At 36.1% G+C, this 23,092-nt stretch overlaps 1 protein-coding gene across 5 annotated transcripts in view; it reads right to left on the reverse strand.

Annotated features, from left to right (window-relative positions):
* Positions 1–307: 307 nt before the first annotated feature.
* The window catches only part of FBXL4 (F-box and leucine rich repeat protein 4), a 77,311-nt gene continuing 54,526 nt past the window's right edge, over positions 308–23,092 (reverse strand). For all 5 annotated transcript variants that reach the window (XM_038001101.2, XM_008007526.3, XM_038001098.2 and 2 more), the window contains 3 exons: positions 7,797–7,868; positions 3,169–3,481; positions 308–2,191 (listed from right to left, as the gene is read on the reverse strand). In XM_038001101.2, coding sequence (XP_037857029.1) covers positions 2,028–2,191; positions 3,169–3,481; positions 7,797–7,868 — 549 coding nt within the window. In that variant the 3' untranslated portion in view covers positions 308–2,027. The remainder of the gene's footprint in view (positions 2,192–3,168; positions 3,482–7,796; positions 7,869–23,092) is intronic.

A 23,092-nucleotide genomic window follows, 5' to 3' on the forward strand; every position in this document is an offset into this window, starting at 1 on the left:
ATCGATTTAACCCAGTGCAGTTGAGAAGCTCCTACCTAATCTTCAATTGGAAGTGATTAAGCTGCAATGTAATAACATGCTAAAAGGAAAATATCCAAAGAAGTTACCTTCGAAGTGATGAATATGCTCAACAAAAATCATATTCTCATGGATTAAGTATTTAACAATATCTATCTGCAACGAATTTTCAGAAGATACGTAAAATCTTATTACAGATCAGCATTAGCAAGTAAGTACTTATAATCAACTTTAATGACACAAAACATTAACTTTGATCCTCCCCCTAAATTATTTTCATTGGTAAACCCATATTACAAAAAGATAGTTCTCAATTATTGTTTTGAATTTTGTCAACAAAATTTTTGTGCAAATGTTATTTCTCTCCAGTTATTTAAGTACCTACATATCAATCTCAGTTTTACCTCTTAGCCCACAAAGCCTAAAATATTTACTATCTGGCCCTTTATAGAAAAAGTTTCCTGACCTCTGCCCTAGAGCCAGAAGCTACCCTGAACATTTAAAAGCACAGGTTGAATGCAACGCCTCAGAAGCCAGATGGCCCGGGTTTATATGTTGGCTCTGCCACTAGCAGCTTTAGGATCATGAGTAAATTATTCAATCTTTTTTTGCCTCAGTTTCCTCATCTGTAAATGGGGGTTAGTAATGGCATTTATCTTACAGGGTTGTTGTGAGAATTGAATTAGTAAATGCAAAGCACAAGAAACAGGGCCAGGCACAAAGGAAGCATTATCCTCATATGACTACTGAACACTTGACATGTAGCTAGTGCAACTGAAACAGTGAAGTCCTACTTGAATTCAATTAAAATTAATAAAATAGCCACATTAGCGGCTATTTTAGTGGCTACAGTATTACCACAGTTCTACAGGATCATGCTAGGGTGTGCGGATGCTGGAATATAACCATTTTGCACTGAGTAGGACAATGAATTTTGTTATACTACAGTTAATATTAGTTTTCTGTTCAAAACAGCTGTGCCTTTTCGTGCCACAAAATATTTTCTACTTTCTCAGTAGCAGAATTAATTAATTTTTTAACAAAACAATGTATGTTTTTGTATAATTTGTATAATTTTATATATATATCCACATTTATGATTTTTTTAATATATAAAGAAAATCCACATATATTCAGAAACCTCAAAACTTTACCTTTTGCAAAATGTTAAGGCATCTGCTTCTAGCAGTTGGAAAGCTTTTTTATTTAGTAGTTTACCTCTTATTCTTGATTATACCAAAATTTTTATATTGGCATTATCCCGTAGTGAAATAGACAAAAATATCAGAAGAAAAGCGGAAACACTACAATTTTCTTTAAGAGAAAGGGACCTGCTACATTGCCCAGGTTGGAGTGCAGTGGCTGTTCACAGGTGTAGTCGTAAGTACACTAGAGTCTCAAAATCCCATCTCAAGTAATCCTCCTGCCTCCACCTCCTGTACCACTAGGACTACAAGTGTGTGCCACCACACCTGGCTAGAAAAACTACAAATTTTCCAGTTGAACAATTAATTCAAAGAAATAACCAAACAGCTGGAAAAGCATGTCTCTTTCTCCAACTAGCTCTGACCATTTTGTACATACTGAACAAAACACTTGCCAGGTCACAGGCTTAATAAGACATCTTTACATGGAGGTGTAAAAAATTACCTTTTTTTTTGCATAAATACCATGATACTTTATTGCTTAGTGTTCTTTTGAAAATAAGTTAGCATGTTTCCATGTTATTCTTTTATCAATCATATTATTGACTAAAGCATATCACTGATTAACATAAGGTAAAAATATCATCCACTCACATATTCTTGAAGAGAAGTGCTTGCAATATTTTATGAAAACATTTGTGCACATTTTTACTTGATTTAATGGACAGTCCACTTCATATTTTTCTTTAAAATCTACAAATATCTTAATTCTTACCATTAAAACAACTACAACCAAAACCCAAAACCAATCCCAAAATAAACCCCACCAAAGCACATTAATTTTATTACAGAACATATATTAAGTCACTGAGTAAAGCTCTTTTTTATGAACACTTTTGGAAAGCTTGCATTCAGTTCTAGCACAGCTCTGTTATCAATCTGCGAACAAAAGGACACATCAAGTAAAGAAAGATCTTTACAAGATTCCAGGAGTTTTCTTAAGGATGCCGGACTTACCATTCTTGTTCCTATTTAAGGAAAACAAAACAAAGCAAAAGAACACCTTAAATATAACATTTATATAAAGTGCTAACAATTAATCCATTCATGATTTATTGTTTGTAATGAACCTGAAATAACCCTTTACAAATTAAAATCATTTTTTCAAACATAACTTCATATTGAAATGATTTTGTTAAAAAAAGTAAAAGTTGAATTTTCCAGCCAATTTAGCATCTAGGACCTGAATCTTGCCAATATCCTACCCACTATCTTCATTCCTACCTCCTATCCCTTCAAATCAGCTCCTCCCTTTCCTATTTCTGTCACCCCAGTTCAAAATGGTTTTCACCATGCATTTGATGTAAAATGTGCAAGTACGATGTGACTTCACAAAGTATCAATTGTGTGCACAATGATAACTACTGTGACACTGCTAGCACCCCTGGCTAAAAGTAAGAAGTAACAAAATTACATAGGGTTCCTTTCTGATGAACGCAGTAAGGATGCAAAAAATCCCACAGTTGGAAAAGATTTTCAATAGATCTGCATGGGGTAGAACTATTCCTAAACACTAGAATTATCAGGGATAAAGATTTCATAATATTCCTTAATCAAGAATTTTAATTAAGAAACTTTAAAAAAAAAAACTAGCTTGAATTCATTATACAAATGAATCAATTTCTTTTCTCTCCTTAATAAAAATAGAGAGCACAGCTCATGTCAATTCTCACTCTTCCAAGTAGACCAAGAATTAATGGTTAGAGTTTTTGATAGTTTCAACTATAAAACTCTGTTACTGTCCTCACTATTTTATTAAAGTACATATATAATTATTCCCTATATTAACTGATCTATCTTGCATTTCCTATCAAACCAAGCAGTCTTATCAGGACAAAATTTTTATTGAATCCAAAAATTTTCTTTTTCCTTACAAAAAGTCTGAGATTGGCTTTTATGTCAAGGAAACAGACATTTAAAACAAATTCATACACTGCATCCTTACCTAGTATGTCCAGCTGCTGTAACCTGGTACAATTACATGCCAATTCTTCAATGTCTGTGTCACATACAGATCTGTTAGCTGTAAGAAAGAGTTTTTGCAAGTGTGGGAGCTGGCGTGCCAGTCTGGTGAAGCACCCGGTGCTGCTCTGCAGAGTTGGGCACCAGCCGAGGTCAAGTTCCTCCAGAAGTGGACACCCAGAAGCCAGTTCTGCTATTCCATTCTCAGTAATATTCTTACATCTCCATAGATCCAGGGTCCGGAGATTTTTACACTTGGCTCCTATCATGCTAGCTATCACATCATAGTCTTCAATCTGGAAATCAAATAATTCCAATCTTTTACATGTTATGCTCAGACATGCAAACTGTTAAGTCAGATTCTTAATTACAACCTATTGCTTTGCTCCCATTTAAACAAATCCACATCCTTGTTAATACAGATCTGCCCACTCATCTCACAGATCTGCCACCGTTTCATAAAACAGCCAGGAGTACTCATTTATTTAAAAATCCATTTAAGAGAACTCCAGACAGAAGATGTTAATGAATTAAATCCCAAAGCAGTCTGAAGTCTTTGGTCTCTCATGAAGAATTAAAGGATTATGTGTTCTTCTTTTATGCCCACCATTTCAACCTTGCTGCTGCTACTCATTGACAGCACCTACTTTCTTCCATGTTATATATGGCTAATATACTTTGGCAGGTATATAAGAGCTCCCTGATGTGCATCTTGTAGGCTCTAAAACACTATGTGGAAATGCTGATAATACTAATAAGGATACTAGTTTTGGGTTAAATTAGGCATTTGGGGACTGCACATACAACATGAAAATAATGTAGATTACATATGTTAAACAACAGTCAGTTATTGGAGATGTCCAGTGCTTACCTCATGATTACAGGATAAGACTCTACTAATCAAGGATTAAACATTTCAGTTCTTGGGCTTTATATGCTTTAATAATGTTCCTTTAAATAGGTTATTTTAAGAGGTTCATTTGATTTTGTTAAAATCAGATATTAAAATTATCACAAGAAATCAAAAGGAAATAAAATAGTAAACAAGTACACTGATTATTTCCTTTTGTTCTTTTGTTTAATTGTATTTTCAACAAACATTTATGCACCACTCCAGATGCTAGGACCAGCAGTAAACTGAAAAAAGGAGAATATTGTCCACATTTTTGGGAAAGACACACAGACTAATTAAGTAAGGAAAAAATACCTTCAAAGAGTGACATATGGTGGGAAAATAATAAAACAGAGTGATGTCAGAGTGATCAGAGTGTAAGGGGTTGACAGAAGAGGTGGTAATCGCTGAAATCTCCAGGAATGAGGTTGATGCATTCGAGGAACAAAAATGAGATCCATATGGCCCAAGGGGAGAGTCACGCAGTGGCCAGGCCATTTAGACCATGAAGGAGTTAGATTTTTCTTTCAAGTACTAAGGAAGTCAATGGAGGGTTCTAAGCAAAGGAGTGACATATTATTATTGACATAAAAACCAATGCAAAACCACCTCTGGCTTCTGTCTGGAGGATGGGCCGATGGTGGGGAGGGACAGAGGAGGAAGCTGATTGAGGAGGCCTGCAACACTGTAAAGGACAGATGACACGGGCTTGGATTAAGGTGGCAATGGTGGAATTGTAGAAATCTGATAGATCTGGGGCTGTATTTTTGAGGTGGAACCAAAGGCTGACAGATTAGATATAGGGGTAATGATTTCTAAGGTTGTGGATGTCAGTGTATGTATGGTGGAATCATGCTGAAGTCCACGAAACAAGTTTGGGATTTCCTTCATCGAGTATACCTGAACAATACAAAACTGTGGGTTTGATAATCAGGACAGCCAATTAGCTTATTTAGAAAACAAAAATTTAAAAAACTTTCTGAAACTCATGATTCTGATTGTGCCCAATCTGTGCCTGGCCAATCTCAGCAGCATTTGAACAAATTCTCTACCAGCAGAGAATACAGTGAGAAATTCCTTCAAGAGTTTTTTGTTGTTGTTGTGAAATTTTCACAGCACTACTCATGCCAAATTCAGGGCTAGGAAAATAAAAATGAAACTAAATACTTTTTACTGGAACAAAGGCAACCTATCCCTCCTTTATTAACTACAATTCCTTCTAAATTTTAGATATTATGCAGGACTCCTTTTCCCCCCAAAATACTAGACATATTTATTTTCTTATTCATTATCTAATTTTAAAAATAGGGCAAATGCCACAGAGGAACCATCAGCAAGAATTTAAGGGACCTGACTAGGATCACATAATTAGCAGGAAACTTAAGAACAGGCAGGTCTTAAGATTCCTTAATTTAGGCAACTTTAAATCACTTCAATCAGCACTATATAATAGTGAAATTTAAACTTTTTAAAGTCATTTTTTAAAAGTAAAAAGAAATAGATACATTTTGTCTCTTTCTCAATCAAGAGAAAAAATAAGTATTTCTAAGGAGTCCTAAAAAAATGTTTACGGCATTGACTAGAATTCAGATTTATTACAGGTGAGACACTACTCCTCAGAAGTTCTTGTCACTGCAAATCTAACTGGCACTTGTGGCACAAAGATTAGTTTCAGAAAAAAAGTGACACAACTAATTTAGTATCTACATTAAACTCACTACAGAGAAAGTATGCCATGAGGCGAATACTCAGCAAAGGTATATAATACACCACAATCACCATGGCAAAGTCAACACAGTGCTCTATGTGTGTATACTGTGAACAGTTGCTTCATAAATATCACAAATCTAAAAATTGCTATTATATTGACAGTCAACAATAAAATGTAATATAGAAAAATGAGTTCAGTAGTCAGGCAAGGTTTGAAAACACTGGTTTTAGCAAAAGTAAACAGTTTCTTTGTTGTACGACAAACCACTGTAAAACTCTAAGACCAGGCTGGAGTGCAGTAGTATAACCATAGCTCACTGCAGCCTCAAACACCTGGGCTCAAGCAATCCTCCTACATCAGCCTCCAGAGTAGTTGGGACTATATGTGTGAGCAACCATACCCGGCTTCGTAATTTCATTAGGAATCTCCACTCCACTCCCAAATACACAGCCTTTAAAACTGATTATCCTTTAGAGCTAATTTTCTACATGTCAACTCTGGAAAATGCTAACTTAAAATAATATAATTCCAACCATAAGCATATACATAATTCCAACAATAAAGCATCTATGGTCAGAGGGTTGATTTTCTAAGGAATGTTACTCCAGTTTAAGGGGAGGTAAATAACAAGCAGAATACGGTACGTCTAAGCAAAGTTAAATGGTCCTTACCAATCTAAAGAGGGCAGGCTAGCAATAAGGAAGATCCAAGTGGCAGTAACTGGCTGGTTTGTTGTGACAGAAAAGGCCATCAAATGTCACTGGGCCCATCAAGAAGAGTCACTAGAGAGACCCACAGAAGCCTATCAAATGGCTTACTATGGAAAGAATTTGACCAGAAGTGAGGAAAATCTAGTGGGCTCCCAAGACTGTTTCTAGAGACTGAGACGACCTGTGCCCATACTTGGGGTTTAATAAAACCTAACCACAGAATTTTAAAGACCATGGGGACACGGAGATAAATATGTCATCATAAGAGGCCTACTTAGTCTACACTGCCAAATCCTGGGGCATTTCTGAAGCCAGGCTGAGCTCTAAGAGGTGTTCAAATGGGACTTATTTTAGGTCAGGGACACTGTCTATTGACTCTAAGCCTAGCATACCAGTTTTCTAGAATCTTGCAATCATTTTGCTTATTCAAGTCTTCCTACTAAGTGAATGCAAGGCAAAACTGGAATGGTCTGGGGATCTCCTAAACCTACATTGTTTTAGGAAACAGAGGACAAATGAGGAGGAATGAATTCTTCCAGTCAGTTACACTGGAAGATTCACTTACGGCATGTGTGCACACACACACACGCACATGCACACCTTCTCCACATAAGATTTCTATTGTCCTTTACATCTCAGTATTATTTAAAAGCTATGTAATTATGTGGTTAGATTAAAAGATTTAACTCTTCCCATGAGCTCTTTCAAGGTCACATAAAATCATATTTTAAATCTGGAAGGACTTTAAAGTTTATCTAGTCCAACAGTCCCTAAGCTTTTAGATTTCACAGACCAGTAAAATTTCCACACACAAAAAAAGAGTTCCAACATAGGGTGTTAATCTTTCTGTTTTGACCAATAAGAACAGTAAAACAAACACAAAAACAGACAGATAAAATAAACCTATCTATTATCATTAAAATTTCAAGAAAATTATCTCAGGATTTAAAAGCTAAAATAAGCTTAGCGAAAAACTTACTAAACTATTGGCATTTGGGTATGACTAACATCTTAGAATGTGAAGAAACCTAGAGAGGTGATTAGCTGTCGGAGACAATATCTGGTTTGAGGCAGAACTATACTATATTCCAGCACACTATACTTCTTTCTTTGCTCTCCTGGACAAATAACATCAGTGTTTCAAAGACATACTTTTGAAAGCAAGGGACAAAGAAGAGAACCATAAATCTGAAAACCTGTGGGTGTGTATGGGGCAGGGTGAGTCAGGATATATTTCACCCATAGGAAGAAAAAGAGAACAAGTAACTGAGAAGTATAAAGAATTCTCAAACACTTACCATGACACAACTGCCCAAACTGAGGTGCTGAAGCTCTGAACAGAAGTTCAAAATGCTGAGCAGTGCTGTTTGCTGCCATTAGGGACCACATCAGAGGCAAATATGGAAAGTGAATGAAAGTGAAACAAAGAGAAGAGGTCAATTAGACATTAAAGGCTGTCACTGCTTTTCCTGAAATGCAGCTCAAAAGCTAGGTTACAGAGTCCACAAATGCCATTTAATGAGTCCCCAGAGGCTCCACCATTGATTGGCTTGGAGTCAAGGTAATCATTACTAGTCTCCATGTAAGTTGTCACTTTGTATATGGTTTTGGATGCCCTAAAGATACCTATATTCCCTATGACCTCTCAGTTCATTTCCCAAAGGTAAGCAATTTGAAAGTCTGGCTAAGATTGAACACCAAGACAAGCTAAACCACTCCTCCCTCCACAAACAGAAACAAAAAGACAAAAAACCCACAGCAGGCTGGTGACACTCCTGAAGAACAGCTGCAGCTCTGACATTCACTGATCAGCTGCAGCCTGATGGAACTGCCAATAGAGTCACCCCAAATCAGGATTGAGCTGGTGACTTTAATGTCAAAGGATTCTCTTTGCTGACAAGGATACCAACAACCATTGAGCACCTGTCAGTAGCAACATGCTGACTGAAATATATATAACATGCACTTTCTAGTCATGTTCCTGCCATTTAAGCCCATCTATCCTGTGCAATGAAAACGGTCTCACCACTAAAGAAATCCAAAGACTGCTACATAATCATGGCACCGTAAAATATTTTTTAAAACATGTCTGCCTTGAAAAACTGTGAAAAGCAAAAAATGCAAAATATTCAAATTTCTAATTTTTCTTTTATCAATTAAGGAGAAAACTATTCAAACTTACATGGCAAAATATCTTATACAATTTTAATATATTTAAAAATTAAGATATTATACAACTTCTGTAAAAATCTATTCCAAGTGTTCAGAAACTAAAAAGTATCAGTTGAGGGAGAGGTGAAGAATGTGTCAATGAAAATGTAAAACATTCGGTCAAATCCCAGATAAGATTCTCATTGAGAAAATAAAGTAATAAAATATTTCTCATAATGTAAGGTTACTTAAAGCAAAAATAATAATAGTTACAATAGGTCACAGAGCGCTATTATACTTGTCTAATTATTTCATCATTGAGCATTTCTTTGAATTTAAACAAAAAAAGTTTATATTGATTTTATACTTAAGTTTCAACATAACAACATTTGTAAAACAATCCCATGTAGCTCTCAGAATGGTAACATTAGAAAGAGTATATAAAGATAATTTAATTTTCAGGTTCTCCACAATACTTAGCCATGTGAACTTATTAACAGATAGGAACATAACATTAGGTTTTTTTTTTTTTTAAATTACAGGACCACATCCATATTAAAAGGTTGTGTTATAAGATTTTCCCTTAAGTAAGATCCAGAGACTATTAGATTTTTTAGAAAGAATCTCATAAATTTTTGTTGGTAAGAAATTTTAAATTAAAAAAAACACATACATACACACATACAAATAATTCACAGAACTTGTTTGGTAATTTATTTTTAAATTACTTACTATGAAGAATCTCAAATACACAAACAAGTATAGGTTCCAATATAACACCCATGTAGCCACCACTAAGTTTTATCGACTCAACATTTCGACATTCTTTGCTTATCCGGCTACATTCTTGCTTGGCTCCGTCCATTCACATACTTCCTCAGAGGTAACCTTTATCATGACTTGGTGAATACATTATGTATCCATAAGTAGCACATAATACTGTTCTATATAGTTTCTATATAAATGCTATTACAATGTCAATATACTTCTGCATCTTCTTCATCAGTGTGAGGGACCTGTCCATGTAAATACATATAGCTCTAATTCACTAATTTTTAATGAAACTTGTTTGGTAATTTATTTTTAAATTATTTACTATGAAGAATCTCAATATACAAACAAGTATAGGGTCCAAAAGAATGCCCATAATAACCATGTAGCCACCACTCAGTTTATCAATTCTTAATATTTTGTCTTCTTTGCTTATCTCACTACATTTTTATATCCCTCCATCCATTCATGTACTTCCTCAGAGGTAACCTTTATTAAGGCTTGGTGTTTAAAACATGCCTGAAAATACATAATTTTAGTATACGTTATGTATCCATAAGTAGCATATAATATTAACATGAGAAATTGTTGTATAATATTCCATTATGCAAATATATTACAGCATACACTCTCATTTGATTCATATTTAGTTGCTTACAATTTTCACCATTACAAACAGTGTTAGAATAAACATTCCTTTACATGCTTCCTTGTGCATTTATAGAACAGTATTTCTCTAGAGCACATACCAGAAGGAGAATTTCCAGGTGTTTACGTATTCTTTGACTTTATTTGGCTTTGCAAAATAGCTCTTCTGAGTGCTTAAATCAACCTATTCTCCCATCAGTAGTGTAAGAGTGTTACGTTCCCACATCTTTATCAACATACGTAGACTTTTCATCCTTTTAAATGTCTGCCTGTCTGATGAGTACAGAATGGTATAATTTGCATTAGTCTGATTACCAGTGAGACTGAAGATCTTTTCATATGTTCATTGGCCATTCATATTTCCTGCTATGTAAATTGCTTCATCACATCCTTTGCTGATTTTTCTTTCCATTGGGTTGTTTCTTCCTTCTTGACTTTTGGAATTCTTTATTCATGCTGGATACCAATCTTTCTCAGCTATATCATCTACAAATACTTCTCTGAGGCATGTCTTTTCACTGTTTATTGGATTTTCTGAGACATGAACATTTTAAATTTTAATATGACTATATTAAATGTGGCATTAATCCTTTTCCCCCTTATGTTTGTATTCTGTTGTTTTTTTCCAAAAAGTTCTTCTTTAGCTAAGGAAGAATCTAAGATTCTTCTTTTTTAAAATCAGAGTTTTAGAGTCTTTCTTTTTTGCACTTAGGTTTTTAACCCAACTACAATTGATTTTTATATGGTAGGATATCAAATTTCATTTTCCCCATATTGTTCCAGTTTGATTCACTGAAGACTCCATTGTATCCACTGATTTGTAATGCTTTCTATCATATATAAGGTTTCCATATATGCATGAGTCTACTTCTGGGTCATTTTGTTTCACTGGTCTATTTTCCATTCCCTGTACCAACATTTCTGTCTTAATTATTATAGTTCATAAGTCTTTAAATCTAGTATGGCAAATAGCCTTTCCTCATTCTTCAAACATCTCTTAGCTGCTGTTGGCCCTTTGCTCTTTCATGTGAACTTTAGAATCACCTTAAAGGTTTCAGTTTTTACCTTTTAGAAATAATACAAAAAGATTAATTTTTCTTAATCTCCTCTCCATGGTCATTAGTTAATTTACTAGCACTTTATCAATTTGTGTGTCATAATTTTTTTTATATTTGATACTTCCTTACAGAATTTTTCTTTTTGTTGAGAAATATTTTTAGTCATTCTGAGTGTCTATGGGTCATAAAATCTTAACAACAAACATTTATTGAGTACTTATTAACATGTCAGGCAGCATTGCTGTAAATTCTTTACATAGATAAATCCTCACAACAATCCTATTAACTCATCCGTTCATTTAATAAACTGTTATTGCATGCCTACTATGTGTTAGGCACTGTTTAGGCACTTGGGATGTAACAGTGAACAGAAAAGTTAACAGCCTGTAAGGTAAATATTATTATTTACCTATCCTATCATTATAAATAGGGAATCAGAGTGACAGAAAGTTAAATAACTTAGCTTAATATTTACCCCCAATCTTTTTTTAAAAATAAATTTTATTGTGCATATTTGAGATTTGTCCTCAATCTTGAATGAAAGTTTAGCTAGACTTAGAATTTTAAGATGACAGTTACCTTCTTTCAACACTTTGAAAACACTACCCCATTGCTTATCAGTCTCTTACTTGATAAGAAGTCTATTGTCAATCTAATTGTTTTCCTCTGCAGGTGATATATCTTTTCTCTCTGACAGCTCTTGTCCCTTTATTTTTGATCTCCTGCAATTTTATCACAATCTGTCTAAAAATTTATTTTCATTTATTTTGTTTAAAACCCCAAGTGCCCATTTTGATTTGAAGACTCATCTCTCTCTTCATGAAAGATGACGATTCTAAACATTTCTCTCTTCAAATGTTACTTCTCTACCATTCCTTCCATTTTTTTCTTCAGTAACTTCTATTCAATGAACACTGGAGTCTCCTAGTACCAGCGGTTAGAGTGGTTTGAAAAATATGTCCACATGTTATTCTATACGCTTTCCTTCCAGAGGTAGAGCTTAATTCTTCTCCCTTTGAGACGGTGGGCTTAACTTAGCAACTCACTTTTAACAAACACTATATTGTAGAGGTGATACAGGTCACTTTGAATATTACATTTATGATAGTTAATTTTATGTATCAGCCTTACTAGGCCATGGGGTGCCCAGATATTTAGTTAAACATAATTCTGGGTATTTGTTTGTTTTTGAGATGCAGTCTCACTCTCTCCCCAGGCTGGAGTGCAGTGGCACAATCTCAGCTCACTGCAACCTCCGACTCCTTGGTTCAAGCGACTCTCCTGCCTCAGAATCCCAAGTGGCTGGGATTACAGGTACGTTTCACCACACCTAGCTAATTTTTGTATTATTAGTAGAGACGGGGTTTCACCATGTTGGCCAGGATGGTCTCAATCTGCTGACCTCATGATCCACCCGCCTCGGCCTCTCAAACTGCTGAAATTACAGGTGTGAGCCACTGCCCCCTGCCAATTCTGGGTGTTTCTGTGAGGTTGTTTTTGGATGAGATTAACATTTAAATCAGTAGACTGAATAAAGCACATTGCCCTACCTACTGTGGGTGGGCCTCATCCAATCAGTTGAAGACCTGAATAGAACAAACAGGCTGACCCTCCCTCAAATAAGAGAGAACTCTTCCAAATTCAGGAAAAAAACAATGTCTGATGGCCTTCAAACTGGGACACTGATTTCTTCCTGAATTTGGATGTAAACTGAAACATCAGCTCTTCCTGGGTCTTAAGCCTGCTACCTGTCAGACTAGAACTACACTAGCTCTCCTGGGTCTCCAGCTTGCCAATTCGTCCTGCAGATTTTGAGACCCGCCAGCTTCATCATCATGTCAGCCAATTCCTTATAATAAATATCTTTACCTCCTATTGGTTCTGATTCAGAACCCTCCTAATACAGTTATAAAAAGGCTGTGGCTCCTGTCTTGGCTTCCTCCCTCCCAACTTGTTCCCTTGGGGGAAGCCAGCTGCCATGTCATGAGGACACTCAAGCAGCCTGTGGAGAGGCCTGTGTGGAGAGAACAGGGGCTTTTGGCCACAAGCTGAAGGGAAACTGTAGCAACATCACCCTGAGTTTGGAAGCTGAGCCACCAGCCATAGTCAAGCCTTGATATGACTGGAGCACCAGATAACAACCTGGCTGCAACCTCCTTAGAGACCCTGAGCCAAAACTAACCAGCTAAACCTGACCCACAGAAAACATGTGAGATAATACATGCAGGTTGTTTTAAGCCACTCATTTTGAAGCAATTGATATATAGCAATGGATAAATAACAGAGTCACTAGTATATAGTAGGCACAATATATATTTATTAAATGAGTAGGACTGCCTTGCCTTAGGAGTAAATGTGTATGTGTGTGACAGAGAGAGAGATTGAGATTGTGTGGGTGTGTATAAACCTTACAGCAGTTTCTGACATACCTTTTACAAATTTGAGTACATTCTTCAGACTTCTCTTCTAATTTAGCAATCCTGTGTCCAATTTAGAATTTATCCCATCTATTTATTATTTCCTAATGACTATTTGATAGATTTCTAATCAGTTGTTTTCACAACTATGTGTTCTTGTTTTAGTCTATTTATATTTCAAAATTTCTAGTTCTTTTTCACAAGGTGCTTTCACTTATTTCTTTGAACTGCCATCTCTCAACCCCATCTTTTTTTATACCTCCTTGTTTAAGGGTCTTGCACATTGCCCCCTTCTAGAACCAGGACTTCTGCTGAAGGTACAGAGGTCCTGCTCTGCAGTGGCACTGTGGATACTGCAGGACCAGTAGAAGGCTTAGCTCAGTTCTGACCAGAAGGCAGGGCCAATGGCAGGTCACGATATACTTTTTGGTGTATCTGCCCAGAACAAAATCTCTTCTTTCTCTAAGACTTCCATCCAAACTCCTGGGGTGGCTTGGAACACTGTCACCTAGCTGATTATCCCCAGACTGGGACAAGAAGATTCTCATGATATAGTTTGAGATAAATTCCCTATAGAATCAGTTCTTTCAATTAAAAGTAAGAATAAGGCCAGGTGTGGTGGCTCATGCTTATAATCCTAACACTCTGGGAGACCAAGGAGGGAGGATAGCTTGAGCCCAGGATTTCAAAACCAGCCTGGGCAACATGGTGCGACCTCATCTCTACAAAAAGGTATAAATAAATAAAAATAAAAACATCAGCCAGGCATAGTGGTACATGCCTGTGGTCCCAGCTACTTGGGAGGCTGAGGTGGGAAGATTGCTTGAGACCTGGAGGTCAAGGCTGCAATGAGCTGCAATCATGCCACTGTACTCCAGCCTGAGTGAATGAGCAAGAACTTGTCTGCAAAACAAACAAAAAAAAGTAGCGTAATAGTAAGAAAAAATATTTATTGTCAAGAATACTATATAACCTGTCTGGACTGTTCCTCAGAGAAAGCACAACTTTTGCTTATTGCGTATCTTAAAGATTGTAACTTTAAGGCACAGACCTAACAGCATATCGTCCTAACTCATTTTTGAACTGAAGTCTAATTATATATGTCTAGAACACATTTGTGATGCATTATTTTCTCCGGGAGAATTTCAAGTAGATGCATTATTTTCTCTGGGAGAATTTCAAGTCATAGAAGAGGAATTCACAACAAATATTTTATACTAACTTATATCAGTCTGTACATTAAACTTGGAATTAAAAATCATTTAATATTAGAACTATCATTTTTAAATCCTCAGCTTGAAAAGGAACATAGAACAAGAGATTTATGTTGAATGATACAACTGATCTTTCTGAATAAGAGATATGAGATCAAATGTTGAGACCAAGATATTGCGAGATGGGGGTGATGGTAATGGAAAGAACAACAATGACCTTGGAAGAGATACTGTGAGAAATTAACAAGAAGTCAAATAGAGATAAATCAAAGGGCTGACAGGCAGCACTGAGGTGAGTAAGCACAAATTAACACAGTTTCATGGCTTTCTCCAGCAAAGCTCATCAGTGAAAGCCAGAGACTGTGGGAGTACCCAGGTTTAGAGAACATGCCTATAGAACCAGTTGACAATGTCTTTAAATACAGTTAACCCGTTTCCTCCTAAAATATCTTTAGAATATTCTTTCTCCATGTTGTTAGCATTCAGAATTAAAATGTTGTTACTGATGTCAAAGCAAAGATAATAAACTACGGGGAAATTAACTCTTCGTTTCCAGATATAAAAGGGCCTGATTTTGTAGAGAGCACCAACTCAATAGTTTAGAGCAGAAGTTGGCAAACTACTGTCCACAGGCCAAATCCAGTCTATTGCCTGTTTTTGTACATAAAGTTTTATTGGAACACAGGCATACCCACTCATTAATGTATTGTCGGTGACTGTTTTCACACTACAACAGCAGGATAGAGTAGCTGTGACAGAATCCATGAGGCCTGTGAGGCCTAAAGTATTTACTACCTAGCCCTTCACAGAAAAAGTTCGCCAATCTCCACTCAGGAGAACAAAACAATTCTACTATAATGAGTATATGCAGCACTGCTACATATCTAGAACACACAAATGGATGGATCAAAGCTGTATTATTAGGTGTACTGTGAAAATGGCACAGTATTTTATTTATTCAGAAATGAAAAGTGAAAAATTATATGTACCTCTGATTCAAGACATAAAGTATCTTTCAGGTCCCCAAGTCTACATATTCTGCTGGTTAGGTCTTGAAAACTCATTCAATGGAAGTACAAGAGTAGTTCTATAAAACTAAAATATAATTAAAATAGCAGCTTTAATAATGCAAGGTTCATTTCAAATGAGTTTGTAATTTTCAAACAAAGGGCAACCTTACTTAAACAACTATGGCAAGGAATTCACTAAGGAGTGACTGGGTCCATGATTATTTCTTCTACAGAATTACTAAAACATACTCTAGGTGCACGCTGTCATTTAGCAGTAGAATACATGTTCATAAAGAAAGATTTATTTTACATTCCACCTAAAATCTACCTATTAAACCTGTTCAGCAGCTTCAAAACCCAATGGATAACTTTAAGTAATAAATTCAACAACTCCCCACACATCCAAGTAAAGAAGCATATGCTTCTCAACCTGGGACTAAACTGGAAGAGTAAACACATAATTAAATATTCAAGTGGGTTACATGACACTCAGCCATTTTGGATAGCGAAATGCCAAAGGTAAAGAAGTAAACAGCAAAATACTATAACAAGTTATAACTGGAGAGAAAAGCAAGAGACAAGTTCAATGTGAACAGTTTTTATTAATGCAACTAGGCAAAAACAACTGTAAAGCATGCTTACAGCATCAGGGTTCCAGACCATCCTCTACAACTCACAAAAGGACTGTAAAGGAATTAGTCCATAAACATCATACTCTGATGATTATAACAGGAGAAAGACTGTTTCCCCCTACTTTCACAACTGCCTTCTTGTTTGTTTAGCAATTTTATTCCCCTTAGCGTCCTTTAGTGAAGCCTCCAAATACTTAAGACTACTACAATGATTACAATGACTATTGCTAAGAAAATGATTTCACTTTGGAAGGCTGAGGTAGGAAGATAGATCACTTGAGCTCAGGAGTTTGAGACCTGGGAACATGGCAAAACCCCATCTCTACAAAAAATACAAAAATTAGCCTGGCACAGTGGTGCAAGCTATAGTCCCAGATACTTGGGAGGTTGAGCTGGAAGGATCACTTGAACCTGGCAGGCAGAGGTTGCAGTGAGCTGAGATCACACCACTGCACTCTAGCCTGGGCGACAGAGTGACACCCTGTCTCAAGGAAAAAAAAAAAACAAGAATGATTTCAATTTCAAAAACAATTTAGTTAATGAAATGATGGATAACAGATGTGGAAGTTTGGTGTATGCAGATATGAAGTGCCATTCAGTTATAAAGAATTATTATTAATGCCTTTACTTGTTACAAAGAAATTTATTAATAGATAAAAGGCATGAATTCACATTTTCATTGACAGCTTTTTAAGAAATGCTATCCATAAACTTCATAACTTCCCACCCTCCAGACTTCTAAAGTGCTAAGCAAAAATACTTAATAAAAATAACTGTTTATTATACTCACATATAACTTTTAGATAGTCCAGATTTATAGCTTAGAATTATATTTATGCATACCTGTACATTTTATAATATACTGAGAACCTTGTATAATTAATGTATGCAGTAATATGCTTGCTATTTTACATTAATGTAGGTTTTTAGCTGTTACAACTAGTTTATGACCTTTTTTATTCAATGTTAAGAATTGTTGGTTATCTTTAATAAAGAATGTAACCCTTAATTATAACACTCAATATAGGACAGTAGGATTCCAAATTAGTATTCTCCATTCTAAAATATGATGCCTAGAAAGCATATTAATAAGGGCCAGGTAACAAGTGTACATATTACAGACAAAGACTAGCTAAAATATAGACTAGTTATATAACATCATCAGAAACAAATGTACTTTCATTGATTATAATACATTTCAAACACATCAGACCACTATCTCCGAGTAAGAAGGTGAAATTTTATAAAAGTATATTCACTAAATGAAAATGCATAAATCTGCATAACAAATATCTCCAAAGAAATCCTAAGAACACAACCACTCAATTACTGGAGTGCAAAATATATATATAAGTGTAAATCTTTCTCTAATTAAAAATTGTTTTGCTCATCTTACAATTTCAATAAACTTGGTGAAGAAGAATATAGAATAAGTTGAAGGTCAGGTGCAGTGGCTCACGCCTATAATCCCAGCATTTTGGGAGGCTGAGATGGGCAGATTACTTGAAGTCAGGAGTTCGAGACCAGCCTGGCAAATACGGTGAAACCCCATCTCTACTAAAAATATAAAAATCAGCTGGGCATGGTGGCACACGCCTGTAGTCCCAGCTACTCGGGAGGCTGGGGCAGGAGAATCGCTTGAACCAGGGACGCGGAGGTTGCAGTGAGCCAAGATCGCTCCACTGCACTTCAGCCTGGGTGTCGTGAGACTCTGTCTCAAAAACAACAACAACAAAACAACAAAAAAAGTTGAAGTATTTTGAGAACTATTTAAAGTACTTGAAACTAAACATATGTAGAAATAATCACCATTTTAGAATATTTAAATTCAATTACTTTATCCAGATTTACTATGAACCATCTACAAGAAGTTATTCTTTTATACAGTTCAAATACACAATATGGTATAGATTATACACTGATACATAATCACAACCTGAAAATAATATTGTCTTTCACAACTTTAAGATCAACATTGTGATGGGGAGTTAGAATTCTGACAGAACTCTAAAAAGAAAAGGCTAAATATCATAAATCATAAAAATTAATAAAGCTCCTTATACTACCTTTGAGGAAAAAGAAGAAAGTTCTCTAAAACTAACTGTAGATGTTTAATAGCTACCCTAGACTACAGACTCCGAATTTTAGCTCTAACATACAAGTTTCAGTTTCAGGTTCAGATAATTTGTCAAATTCTTAAAATTCTTGCGTGTGATGAAACAAAATCTAAGACTACATGTTCACACACCTCTGCCTTGCCCTGCAGTCTCATTTTGAAGCCTATATTTATCACTGTATTGGATCTTTCCTATAATAATATAGTCGAATACATCTTTCCTCATAGATACTCAACTGATCAACTGATCAATCAACTAACTGATCAATGTGTATAACAACCTATAATAGATGCAGAGATTTGCAGTCAAAAAGACATGGGACTGGGTGTGGTGGTTCATGCATGTAATCCCGGCACTTGGAAGGCTGAGGCAGGAGGATCACTTGAGCCCGGGAGGTTGAGACCAGCCTGAGTAACACAGTGAGACCCTATCTCTACAAAAAAATAAAATAAAATAAAATAAAAACATGACAATTTACAAATTTCAGTTCTGTAACTTTAATTTAGCTTTCCTCAGGACATGCCAACAGAGAGGATGGGCTAATCAGCCATCTCTCTTTTTTTTTTGAGACGGAGTCTCGCTCTGTTGCCCAGGCTGGAGTGCAGTGGCCGGATCTCAGCTCACTGCAAGCTCCGCCTCCCGGGTTCACGCCATTCTCCTGCCTCAGCCTCCCGAGTAGCTGGGACTACAGGCGCCTGCCACCTCACCCGGCTAGTTTTTTGTATTTTTAGTAGAGATGGGGTTTCACCGTGTTAGCCAGGATGGTCTCGATCTCCTGACCTCATCATGATCCACCCGTCTCGGCCTCCCAAAGTGCTGGGATTACAGGCTTGAGCCACTGCACCCGGCCTAATCAGCCATCTCTAATGAATGGTGTCCTTTCCAGGTAGATTTCTTATACCTGGCTTATTGGTCACTGTCATGGTTGTGTTTGATAAGGAGTCTGCCCCCATTAAAAGATGATCTCCTCCACCACTGCACTCACAAGTTAGGCTTCTTGACTCTAACTCAACTACAACCCATTCATTCAGGGCACACATACCCCACCAAGTTGCCTATTCCCATTGAAAGTTCTACAAGGCCAATCAGGACACAGAAATATAGCCTACAGACACATACCAAGGACTCTAAGAAAGTTTGTTAGTTTTATCTGTGATAATTAAACTTATTATCAGCTATTAAAACTTGATTCTTGATTGTGTTTAAGAACAAAATAATTACTAATATCTTTCTGTTTTATATATTATCTAGCTATATTAACATTTCTGTTTTAAATAGACTGCATTTTAGATGACAACTAACAACAGCGTGCATTAGTTAATTTAGGTGACCAAAGCCGGTTCTTTCTATTTTAATTTCTCACCCTGGTCTTAGTTATCAGCACTGGCTCTGTAAGTGAGAAGCCACCCTCTTCATTTGCCAATAAGTTTGGTCTTATAGTCTGACTTGGTTAGTTGCCATGGCTCTTTTAAAAGAAAGGCCATCCCTGCTCTACTTATCAAAATACAATAATGTATTGTTTAAATCAAATAAGAATGCGCTAAGGAGACCACCATATACACACGTCAGAAAACAAATTCATAGCACTAAATTAAATTGCACTCTTTCAAAAGATAGTTAATATATCTTTTGCAGAAAGCCCAGCCGCTTTCATCAACAGTCAGGGTGGTGTGCAATTTTACTCATATATGTGATCTGCCAAATAAACTGGCACAGAAAGAAAAAAATAGGAGAGTGTTAATATCTTACAGAAGTAAAGATCAACTTCTTTTGTTGTCTTCTAGTTCATGAAGATAAAAGCAGAGGGGTCCTTGAAACTGTCGACACAGCCGAGCAGGCCAAGTAAACAGATGCCAAACCATACTTGCGGATTACTGTCATATACTAGTCCCCCACAATACCTATCATCAGTTTTTTCACTTCTTCAGATTCTTTCAATTTATGCTCTATCATTCTTGAAGTGAGGCAATCAAAACTGGATGCAGGTGTTCCATTTATAACTCCAACTTTTAAAAAACACTCCTGGTTTTCTAGTCTGCTGCTAAGCAACAGAATAACATTCTTACTGAGCTACCTATCATGCCCCACTCTCACCCCTGACTCCAGATTTTTTTTTTTCCCCAAACAGAGGAAAGGTAAACAGGTTCAAACTTCTCACACTAGTCCAGATTGTTTTAGTACGTGTGTGGGACTTATCTTAAAGACACTCTCATGCACTATGTTAAAAAGTTTTTCTTATGCTATCCTATACAAGGTGTGTATTACCTTTCTAGGGCTGCTATAACAAAGTATCATAGACTAGGTAGTTTAACCATCAGAAATTTACTTGCTTACAATTCTGGAAGCTAGAAATCTGAGAACTAGGTGTCAACAGAGTTGGTTTCCTCTAAGACTTCTCTTACTGGCTTGTAGCGGGTCATCTTCTTCCATTGTCTTCACACAGTCTTTCTTGTGCGTGTGTGTCCTAATCTCCTCTTCCTTAAGGACACCAGTCATATTGGATTAGGCTCCACCCTAATGACCTCATTTAACCTTAATCACCTCTTTAAAAACCCTGTCTCCAAATACAGTCACATTCTTAAGTACTGGGGGGTAGGATTTCAAAGTACGAATTTTGGGGAGATACAATTCAGCCCATAACACAAGTATCTGAAAGTAGATTACAGATACATGCCCTTTCAGGGGCAAATTATGTCTTTCACTTATAATGCCCCAGGGGTAAAGCGTTATTATGTTTTCAACTTATTTTTCAAATGGTTCAATAAAACAATTATGCATTATAGTAGGGGAACCTGGGTGAAAGTACAAAAGAAATCATTTTTTTTCAATTTTCTGTAAGTCTGAAATTATTTCAAAATAAAAGTTTTTTTCAAGTATCTAAAAATCTATTTAATGAGTCAGATTTATTTTATTTTTGAGACAGGGTCTTGCTCTGTCACTCAGGCTGGAGTGCAGTGGCACAATCACAGCTCACTGTAGCCTTGACCTCCTGGGCTCAAGCGATCCTCCCACCTCAGTCTCCTGAGTGGGACTACAGGGGCATGTCCAGCTAATTTGTTAAATTTTCTGTAGCAATGGGGTCTCGCTATGTTGCTCAGGTTGGTCTTGAACTCTTGATCTCAAGTGATCCTTCTGCCTCAGCCTCCCAAAGTGCTCGGATTACCAGCGTGAGCCCCTGAGCCCAGCTGAAGGGGCTAGATTTTTACAGTTCTACTTTCACGAAAATACATCATCATGTATGGTTAAAGAAGTACTTGCAATCAATGTTTTATCGTACATAATAAGAATCTTATGAATAGAGAAGAAAAGAACCAAAAAGACTGAACTTAACTCCTTTAAATCATTATAATACCTAATTATTTCCATGCCACGGATGGTAGAAGAAACTAAGCACAACTAGAGTGTCTTTCCTGTCTAAGTTCCCATCTGTTGCAGAAAGTGCTGTCTATTCAACTCTAAAAGATGCACCAATTTCAGGAGGAAAAAAAATTACCCTATTTAGCAACCCATTTCACTAGTAATTCTGGGATCACACAGTAAACAGGGCATAAATCTCAGCTCAATGGTAATTTCTTCTAGAAAGGTTTCCCAATGCAGATCATCCTCCAACTAAGGACAAGCCTGTGACAATGCTAGCATATATTTGGGCTTACTGTATACCTGTTCACCCTGTCTTTTATTAATGTAATAGTATCTTGTTCTTTACTAGGCATGTATTTAATGCTCTGCATCTAATGAAATTCAACAAATACATGCCACTGACTCCGCACATAGCTTACTTAGTGAATTTTCTTTGCTAAATTAATAAGACATTTGTTATTTCTCTGATGAAGTCATTTTTCATTGTAATCCTAAACACATCTAAAGAAAGAAAAAGATCTCATGAAATAAATTAAGAAACTAAGCTGAACTATATTTTACTATCTTACAAGCCTAAAAATTTTGAACGAACACTGATGCAAGGAGGGACCACATCAGCATCCCAGAATTTACCTACCAGCATACAAGACAATTCTGACCCTGCCACCGTTCTGTTCTCCTGAGGTCTCATTCTTACTGAGTCATCAGGCCTGCTGCATGCCTGGCTATGGCTAACCACTTAAGAACACATCACGTAGCTATCAACAACATATCATTTTACATGTCAAAATTATTTTGAGGATTGTCTGTCTCAATGCTGCTCTCCATTACAGTATAAAATTGAGAGTAGGCCTGTATAAACTATTTGCTTAAAGCAGTTAATTATGTATTGATTCCACAAACTTTCACTTAAATGTTTCTAAATGTAATTTGAATAACAAATTGTGATTTATAAATTCAAAACAACTAAGACTTCAAACTAAGCTTGTTCATAGTAAAAAGACAAAAAATCTATTTTCCTGCAGAAGACATTTATTTAAGTTTATATACTTAAATATTATATACTTAAGATATACTATTAAGTTTGTATTTTATCATGGATTATAATGTTGTATATGTTAGTTACTATGCTATATCTCCTTACCAACTACAAATTAGAAATAATAAGTAGTAAAGAAAATCCTTGTTTTAGATAAATAGCCAAGCTATCAGAATA

Source organism: Chlorocebus sabaeus, chromosome 13 (assembly GCF_047675955.1).
Source record: "Chlorocebus sabaeus isolate Y175 chromosome 13, mChlSab1.0.hap1, whole genome shotgun sequence".
NCBI lineage: Eukaryota > Metazoa > Chordata > Mammalia > Primates > Cercopithecidae > Chlorocebus > Chlorocebus sabaeus.